General features: G+C 37.2%; 1 protein-coding gene across 1 annotated transcript; it reads right to left on the bottom strand.

The window, feature by feature from the left end:
* Positions 1–1,752: 1,752 nt before the first annotated feature.
* LOC109421079 (uncharacterized) lies at positions 1,753–2,984 on the bottom strand. The gene is made up of 3 exons (XM_019695573.3): positions 2,855–2,984; positions 2,018–2,485; positions 1,753–1,958 (listed from the first exon to the last, which is right to left on the bottom strand). The coding sequence occupies exons 1-3, from the start codon at positions 2,967–2,969 to the stop codon at positions 1,816–1,818; spliced, it is 726 nt and encodes a 241-aa protein (XP_019551118.3). The 5' UTR covers positions 2,970–2,984; the 3' UTR covers positions 1,753–1,815.
* Positions 2,985–10,383: the final 7,399 nt, after the last annotated feature.

The following is a 10,383-nucleotide window of genomic DNA, read 5'->3' as shown; positions in this document are numbered from 1 at the left end:
AAAACAATCATTTTCTGTAAATCACAACTTTGATACTGTAGATCTCTGAAATCGTTGTCTATTATGCACTCATAACCCTAAAAGGGATACCTTCATGGCCTCAGTATCGTCACCTCGCTGAGTGTGTTCCATCAAAGACGAGCTCTGAAAGGCGCCTGGGGTCCAATGGACCCCAGGTATCCCTTTTAGGGTTGAACATCTTAGTTGAAGTATTAGTAGTTTAATGAACATGGAGTAATACGAATTATAGCAAGTCACTTTACTGATTTTTGGCTACCTGATTGGCCACGGTGATGTCATGAATCCTCATGAGACCCCCTGAAACGCCCCTGAGGTCCACTTAAGCGTTTTGAATCATCCTCCAGAGACCCCAAAAATTCCCTTGAGACCACCTGAGGTCCCCTGAAACCCGCTGAGACTCCCTGAAACCATCCATGTAATCCATGTAATCTCGTCCACGAGTGCTCCAGCGACCCCCTGGAAGGCTTCTTAGATCCCCTGAAACCTTCCGAAAACCCCTGAAAACTCTCATGAGTCTCTCTAGAACGCCCCTAACTCCCCGAAACCCCATAGAACTTCTTCAATAGCTTTTCCAGAAATATCTTGAGAGATTTCTTCAAGGATTACTACATAAATTCCAACAATTCTGTCAGAAATACCTTCTGGAATTCCTTCAAAGGTTTCTTCAGATATTTTGTCTGTAGTTCTTCTAAAAAAAGCTAAATTGTAGAAATGGAAAATATTTTCAAAAGAATTCCTTATGGGCGCTCTGATTCTCTCAAAGAACTCGAGAAGATACTTGTAAAGATTCCAAGATGAAATTCTTGATTCAAATCAGAAAGGGTTCCTGGACTAAAATCCCGGAAGTAATTTCTGTAGCAATCTCTGCAGGTATTCCTTGAATTGTGCTCTGAGAAATATCTCTGAAAGAACTCTTCAAATAATTTTATTAGAAACATCTGGAAGAATACTGAAACTAATTTCAATAAAAATCGCCTGGAGAAATTTCTGATTTTCTGATGTAGATCCCGAGAAAATCGTTGAAGAGACTTCAAACGGATGCCCTGGTGAAATTTCATAGGCAAACCCTCAAAAAACTTCTGGAGATACCTCAGGAGCAATGTTTCGAAAAATTTCTTGTACATTTTCTCACGATATAAGGGTAAGTCATGCTGAAATTTTTTAAAACCTTAGCTCTGGAGGAATTCTTCACTTAGGAAATTCCTCACAAAAAGGAATCTCTAAGGAAACACCTGGAAAAAATCTCTCTAGGTACTCCTACAATTATTTCTTGAACATATCCTTAATAAGTAAGTGGCAAGGAATGAAGCTCTAGAAAAACACCTGAAGGATCACTGGTGAAACGTCTGAAAGGCCAAGGAATAGTTCGTGGAAGAATTTAAGAAGAAATGCTGCATGAGTAAATCTCTTAAGTAATTCTTGGTGGTATGCTAGGAGCACATGGGAAGGAATACCTGAAAGAACCTCTGGAAAAATTCCTACAAGAATTTCTAGAGAAAATTTGAATGCACCTTCAGATGAATTCTCGCAAGAATCCCTGAAGAAATTTGCGAATTCCTGCAGAAATTTGTGGAGAAATCGCTGCTAGAATTTCTGGATGTAATTATGCAAAAAGAACTGTAAAGAGTTTTCTATCGATACGACATGTTTTGAATATTTATGGAGGAATTCCTGAAGAACTGCTTTAATTAATATGTAAGTTTCTCTATTAAAGTAATATGTATCTGTAAACCCGTTTTCCAATTATTTATTGTAATATCACAGAGTTATCAGCAATGTATGTTAACCTCAGCGTTATTCTTTGTCTGTGGTTATACTAAACTCCACACTCAGCATCTTAACCAACATATTCACGTTCTCATGCTGATTGGATAGTTGTTCCCATGTTGCAACATGTAGCGCGAGCTGCGGAATGTCCACTGAATGTCCAATATTTTCTGTAAATAAAGCATATTAAATTACATAAAATTCATCATCAGCATTTATCATCAGATACCTGAAATCGACTTCCTCACGTTCAGCTCCGATTGCCAATGTTCGGAAATGTTCATCAGCGCCTCCATCGTTTTCCCCAAACTCCAACTTCTTCCAACAATCTCATCCCTCATCACCACCTGCAACACCTTCAGCTGTTCAATCAACGTATTCAGACTCGCAACCACATCCTCCAGAATGGTAACCAAAATGGCCAAATTCTTGCAGTAAAGCTCCAAATTTGCGGGATAAGGATTGCCATCCTGCTCCTGCTTCGGATCCAGTACGCCCTTCTTGATGTTCTCGATGGCGTTGCAGTACTGCGTCCCCTTCTGCGTCGTCAGTTGCCATTTTTTGTGCAAATCAACAACTTTTGCGACCGAATCAACAACTCGCGATGCACCAACGGTTGACGAAGGGGAGGCAGGGGTCCGTGGCGATTGCAGACGTGTTTTTGATACGTTGAGACGATCCGGTGTGGCTGACATCGCTGTTCAAAGGACAGAAAAAATGGGGAAAACATTATGAATCAAACGACTGGTTTCAGGAATAATGCTCTAATTAGTTCTGGATTTAGTGTTAATTTTGAATTAAAAGATTTCCATTCAGTTTATTGTTGTTGTAACGTCGAATAAGTTCAAGTGTTTAACACCAATAACAACTTGGATCAGGCAAGATTGATCCTGATTGAACTGGGATGAAGCTGGTTTAGAAAGACACCGAAGTTTGAATTATAAGTGAAACAACAAACAAAATGTCATCCTTTATTCATTAATCGAGTTTAGCAACACATTTGATGAATCACTATAATAAACTCTAACTAAATGTAATAAAAGATAATTTAAAATTCCGGACCTACCGCTCGCGCTTATTTGTTTACAATGCAAAAATCTAATAGGAATGATAACGCTGGCAGAGCTAATGCTGCCCTTCGCCGTCGGTACTGTAGAACAAATACACGTGCTCGCCGGCATATACAAAACAAGATAATGATGGACGATGGTGGTGCCATCTGACATCACAAATGGGAACCATCAATGATTGAAATGCGCATGGCGTTCTAGTACTGCACTAGTGATGCTTGAATTGACAGTTTATATATGTTAGAGACATAAAACATTAGATATAAGCTTATTCGGATTCCAAGTTGAACCTAGCATGTTTTATTATTTTATTTGTAGAAGTGTATTTCAAAGAGTGAAAAGCACCACAGCACAAATAACTTCACTTTAAATTCACAGAGAATCTCCACCCAATAAAACCTTTGGAACATGCAAGGAAATCACCGACGAACCGACGTGACAGTGGTGTTTCAAAACTGTCCCCCCCACAATTTAACGGTCGGCCAGCAAAGCGAGCGAACCCTTCTGTCAAATTAGCGCAGACGCGAACCTCTTCCTATATGAACACACGGGGGTTTGGGGTAAAGCTAGTAAATCATCGCGAACCGTTATAGAGGTGGCGATAGTGTTCGGCTATTTTTCATCATGGCGTCGCGGACAACAAATTTGAATTTGTTTGTTCTAGCTGTCACGTCGGTTCGTCGGTGAGGAAATCCCCAAATGAAAATGTGTTATACAGGGTGTTAGGTTCATGAGTGCAAACTTTTGAAAGGGTGATAGAGGACCATAAATGGTGAAAAAAATTGTTCTACGCATATAGTCAAATCTCAACCGTTACGTAGTTATTGAACTCCCCATGTTTTTGACTCTTTTTGCCTTAACTGGCTATAACTTTAAAATGGTCAAACTTATCGCAGTTTTTTTACCCTTATTCGAAAGATTATTGAATTTTCTATCAAATGGCATCTTTGAACCGATTGGTTTAGTTAAATAGCTAAGTTTTCTAGAGCAAAACAGCTAAAAATAGCGTGTTTTAATTTGTTTTTTGTCAATTATCTTTGAAACATGCGTAATAAATTAAAATTCTCTCTTTGGCAAAGTTGTGGCCCCTGTTTCACTCTACAATTTATTCTTTGATGCAAAACTTCTAACTCTCATCGTTTTCTTGCAATTTTGATTTAAATGTGCGGCACAGCGCGCAAAAAAGTGCTTACCATGACGATTGCAAATTTATGATCTGAAATGCGACGTTTAAATCGAAATTGCAAGAAAACGGAAAGAGATAGAAGTTTGATGTTAAAGAACGAATTGTTGAGTGGAACATGCGTAGAACAATTTTTTTCACCATTTATGGTCCTCTATCACCCTTTAAAAAGTTTGCACTCAGGAACCTAACACCCTGTATACTGCTGATAAGGTGAATAATTGTATCATTCTGTATATGTTCAAGATGATATCCCGAAACACTTTGTATAATAATTTTGTATTAGAGTGGTTAGTAAATAAATTCTAGTTGAAGAATCAAATAAATTTCAAGTGATTTTTTCTTGTAACTACAAAATCATAGGAACTTCAAGTGAATTTCTGTTGCTGTACAACAGATGAACAATCTTCTCTTCAGCTTGATTTTGAAAATTTTGGCTGAATAAGCTGTTAATCAGCTCTCATTGTTATCCAGCTACTTATGAACATTAAAACTTTATGAAAAACTTTTCAACAATTAATGTTTACATTAAACATGAAAGATTCTGTAAGGACACAAAGATATGATCTATGAAGAAAAATCGACAATGTCAGTTAGACCCTAAAGAAAAATCAATGTTTAATTTAAACATTTGAGCTGATCAGTTTTTTTTTAACAATTTCTTAAGTGTCTTGACCAAATCCCAAACTGCCTGCTAAATAAAGTAGAATTCTTGCAGACATTATTCTTATTATTCCTCTTGGGATTATTCTAATGATTATTCATGCAATTGTTTTAAGGATTGTTCCAAAATTCCTCATGAGATTTGTCCAAGAAACTTCCACGGATTTCTAAAAAAAATATTTCTATAATTCCCACAGAAATTCTTCCAAGAACTTCTTCAAGATTCCTTCTTAAGATTCTTTAAGGTATTATTTCAAGGAGTCTTCTAAGAAATTATCCCAAAAATATCTACTGGAAATTGTACAAGGAATTTCTCTCTAAATTTGTGCTGTGAATGCTTCTTCTAAAGGGTGACCACGATGAAATTGGCTCACAGAAAACATTGCTTAACTTTTGATTGCGTTCGCCAAAATATCTAATTTGTTGACCATGAATAGCATATTACGTGTAGCTAATACCATAACATTTTCATTAAAATCGGTTGAGTATTGGCGGAGATATCGTTGAAACAAGGGTATTGCCACTTGAAAATCTTGGGCAAACAAACATTTTGAAAAATATCACTTTTTTGCCGTTTCAACTCTGGCGCCAAAAATACTGAACCGATTTCAATGAAAATTTTTATGTACGTAAAGTATGTATGTAGAAGTAATTTGTCAAAATTTCATTCAATTTGATCATACCTTTAAAAAGTTATAGCCATATATGTCGCACTATGTCACAATAAGCAGATGTGGTTTAGAGGTGTGCGCCGATTTGAAATCTGTCGGCGGCGGCGTTTTGCACTCTTTTGGCCGGCGGCGGCGGCGTGATCGGCGTGACGCCGAATGAATTTTCGGCGGCGGCGGCGTGAAACGGCGTGGCCATAATTTTAATTTTGTGTTAATTCCGTTGATCAATATCAGTGTTTTATTTTTTAGTAACTCATCATGTTGGAGATGCAATGACATGTTTATAGTTACAGTTAAGTTCTTTTTTTTTCGTATGTTTTTTGAAAATTTATTGAAATAATTATTTGTTATGGTGAATCATCAATCAGCTGCCCAAAAAAATTACCCAGAATGACCTTCTAAAGGAATTCCCGGAAGAAATTCTATTGGAATTCCCCGTGGAATTTCTAGAGGAATTTCGGAATAAACTCTTTAAGGAATTCTCGGAGGAACTCGAAGAGGCATTCGTCTAGGTACACCTAGAGGAATTCCCGGATGAACTTCTAAACGAATTTCCAAAAGAAAACCTAAACGAATTCCCTGATGAACTCTTAGAGAAACGTTTGGGAAAACTCCTGGAAGAATTCCGGAAATAAATCTTTGAAGAACTCTTAGAGAAATTGTCGGAGAAACTCTTAGAGGAATTTCCGGAGGAATTCTTAGGGGAATTACCGGTGGAACTCATAGAAGAATTCTCGGAGGAAATTCCGGGGATTCCTTGTGCAACTCCCAGAAATATTTTTAGAGCAACTAGTAAAGTAATTGCCGGAGGAATTTTCGGAGGAACTCTTGGAGATATTTCCGAAGAAATTCTAAAAGGAATTCAAGGAGGAACTCTTAGAGAAATTACCAGAGGTATTCCTAGATGAGTTCCCGGAAGAATTTCTTGAGGAATTTCCAGTCGGATTTCTAGAGCAACTCCCGATGGAACTCCTAGAAGAATTCCCAAGAAATTCGAGAAGAAATTCCCGGAAGAGCTCGTAGAGAAAATCCCGAACTCAGATACTTCTAGACAAACTCCTGGGAGAACTCCTAGAGGAACGTGATGGGAAACTTCTGGATGTATTCCTAACTTCTAGGGGAACTTCCGGGGGAATTCTTAAAGGAATTCTCTGAGAAAACTCCTGGCATACCCAGTGCAAGTTCTAGAAAAAAATTATAGAGCAACTTGTAGTGAAATAGCCTGGGAAACTTCTCCCCGGTGAAACTCGTAAATATGTTTCCGAAGATAGCGAATTCCCGGAAGTACTCCTAGATGAATTCCCAGAAGAACTTTTAGAGAAAGTCACGGTGAAACTATTAGTGTAATTCTCGGAAAAATCGGTAAGGAATCCCCGAAGGAACTCGTAGAGGAATTCCCGGAAGAATTCCTTGAGAAATTCCCACAGGAACTTCTAGAGGAATGTTCGGAGAAACTTCTGAAATAATTTCTGGAAGAACTTTCGAAGAAAGTCCTGGAAGAATTCCAGAAGGAACTGCTAACAGAACTTGCCGGAAGAACTCCCAGAAAAATTCCCGGAAGAACTCCGAGAACAAGAGAAACTTTCAGAGGAATTATCGGAGGTAACTTCTGATCTTTCCAGTGCAATTTCTATGAACTCTTAAAATTCGTTAAGGATTTCCCGGATGAACCCGTTGAAGAACTCGTGGAGGAATTCTCGGAGGGGCTTCTAGAGGAATTTTCTGGCGATCTCCTAAAGGAATTTTCAGGAAAAACTTTTTTTCATTACCCGCCACTTTCCCCCATACCAAAAGCCTCATTCCTGAGACTCCTGGTAATGGACGCTACTAGCTCAGCTCTGCAGCTGGCAATAATTGAAAATTTATTACGGAACAATAAACATGAGCTGAGTTATTATGATATTTGAAAAATGATATGAAATATGATATTTGAAAAAATGATTAAAATATGATATTTGAAAAATAACTTCTAGACTTCTAGATGAATTCCTGGAGGATCTCCTAAAATAATACCCGAAGTAACTATTAGAGCAATGCCCGGAGAAACTCCTAGAGGATGTCACGGAGGAAATTCTCGGATTTCCCGAAGGATCTTCTAGAGTTCCCGGAGGAACTCTTAGCGGAATTCTTGGCGAAATTGCTGGAAGAATAATCAAAATTACATCTCTTCTGGAACACGACAAAAACATTTTTTTCAGAATCGCTATAATTTTCTTCAATCTTTGGAATCCGTAGATTCTTTCTTCAGCCATCAGTTATCTTTAGGAACCCCCGGTATCTTTGTGAACTCGATTTAATTCAAAGGACAAACTCTTTCACTTTTTTTAGAAGTGTTATAAATTTGGACCAAAAAAATGAACCACCGCTGAAATCGACCTTACAAATTCTATGTATGCAGATGAATCCAATGAATTGCTTGAAATATTGTAAAGAAATAAAGCAAGAAATAATATAATTTATCAATGCGTTTTTGAGATCGGCGCAGAAAATTGGAGTTCGGCGGCGTAAGCGGCGGCGCGCCGAAATATAATCGGCGGCGGCGGCGTGAACCAAGAATCGGCGGCGGTGCCGGCGTGGCGCGGCGGCGCACACCTCTAATGTGGTTTTTGGTGTAGTGAAATTCAAACTGCTCTTACTTTGAAAGTACTCAACAAAAATGGCTGAAATTTTCACAGTAAACAGTTTAAAACAACAATTTAACACTGTCAAAGTTTAAAAAAAATCGGGACAGTGTTATCAGTTCAGACAAGACACAACACAATCAACAATAATACGCATCAATATTCGGTTTATGGCTGCCGCTCTCCATCCTCGGCTCCATCCTTTGCTGGAGTGCTTCCAAAAAACCTACAGGAATTTTTCTTAAAATTATTCTACGAATTCCTTCAATGGTACAATGGTAGAAAAACACCAAGTTTTTTCTGAGAATTCCACGGGAAATAATTGCAATAATCCCTCCAAGAATTCTTTTAAGGACTCTTCCAGGAATTCCCCAAAGATTCTTTAGAATTTGTTCGGAATTGCTTCCACGGATATCTCTAGCAATTATTCTGAGGACTCGCCCAGGAATACTACCAAATTATCTTCAAAAACTTACATTAAGATTCATCCGGCATTATTTTTTCACGCATTATTCGTTTGCTGGACACAGCATAAGCGTGGTACAGACAGTTGTATCCACCGCATGATGATTAATCCAATGGTCTCTTGAAGCATTCTTTTGAAACATTACCCAACAAACATTTTTGCTGTACATGAGTGGAACAAAAAACTGTTAAGCAACTTTAGCTTAAGAAACTGTTATTCAACTAGTTCTGTTACTTGGGTATCCAGAATTCTTCCATGTATCTTTCCAAAAAATTTCTCAAGATTTTCTTCAGATTTTCTTTCGACTTATTGAGAAATGCTTTATAAATATTTCCTAGAAATACCTTAAATATTATGGATTCCTTCGGTAGTTCGAGGCCTGGAATTTTCATTCCAGGATGAGAAATCCTCTCCATGTATCGCCAGCAATTCTTCCAAGAATTACTCCATACATTATTTTAAGATTCTCTTAGAAATTCTTCAGGGGACTCTTCTAGAAATTCTTGTAAGGATTCCTCCTTTAATAATTTAAGCTTCTGGACCCGATTTATTTTGCCAATGCTGCAGCGATCACGTTTTTTTATGCTCGGTTTTATCGCCGTGGTCACATATGATCCCTTTGACCCATTCAGAGGCAATTTTTTTACTTTTTCCAGGAATCCTCAAATAAAAAAAAAGTAGGATTAATCAAATATTTCTTCCAAGGATTTTTCTAGGAATGTTCCATAGGATTTGTATAGGAGCTCTCTAAAGTATTCTTCAAGAGTTTTTTTTTGTAAATTAAAATCTTGTAATCCCAGCAATTATCTCAATTGAATGTTTGAAAACTCTTTCAGGACTTTGTCCAAAAATACGTCCCCAGGGACTAATCCGAAAATTTCGAAGTTTTTTTTTCCAAAAATTTCTTGCAATTCTTCCAACTCTTTTTTAAATTTTATGCAGAAATTCTTCTGGGGTTTTTTTAAGAAATTTGTCGATTAAATATTCGGTAGTACTTTCAAAAATTTGTTCAGAAATTTATTAATAGATTATTCTGTAAATTCTTCCAAGAATTTCTTCAAGAATCCTTCCAACGTTTTTTACAGGAAATCTTTTGAGCCTTCGTCCTCCGATTTTTCAAAGATCTTCGAAGAATTTCTCCAGACATACCCAAAAAATCGTATAAGGGCTCGCCTAGTAATTATCTCAAGAATTTATCCACATTATAAAACGATTCTTCCAGACATTTCTTATGTTATTGTCCAAGGTTTTCTTTGAATATTTTTTTACAAATTCCTGCAAAATTATTACAAAAAATTCTTCAAATATTTTTCTAAGGTATACTCCAAAAAAAGGATGTCCTCCAAAGATTCATCAAGATCTTCTCCTCTTCAAGGATTTCGTTTGAGATTTTTTAAATAATGTTTCTACCTACCAATAATTCTTCGCTTTTTTCAGACATTTTTACAAGGATTCCTTCTGATAATTCATTCAAGGACATCTCTAAATTATGTATTTTTAATTTTCCCAAAGATTTCTTCAGAAATTCTTCTAGAAGTTAAATACAAGGGGTCGTCCACAAATTACGTCACGCTAATGGGAGGATGGAAGGTTTTGCAGATCGTGACGTCCCATAAAAAAAGTGTGATATAGGGGGGAGGGGGTTGGAAAAGGTTGATTAATGGGTGAGATAATTTGTGTATCACCTCCTAGAGAATTTTTCTTAAGAATTCATAGGAGTGTTTTTGGGTGAACTTGTGGAGGAATCTTTGAAAGTATTCCTGAAGGGATTCTTGAAGAAATTCTTGAAGGGATCCTTTGTAAGAATTAGAGGAGGGTTTTCGAGATAAATACGTGAAAGTTTTCATGTAATAATTAATGGAATCTTAGAAGACGGTCACCGGAGAAATTCTTGGAGCAATTACAGGAGTAATCCTTATTC

This window comes from Aedes albopictus, chromosome 2, assembly GCF_035046485.1.
Source record: "Aedes albopictus strain Foshan chromosome 2, AalbF5, whole genome shotgun sequence".
Taxonomy (NCBI): Eukaryota; Metazoa; Arthropoda; class Insecta; order Diptera; family Culicidae; genus Aedes; species Aedes albopictus.
This window is presented reverse-complemented; position numbering and strand designations above follow the sequence as displayed.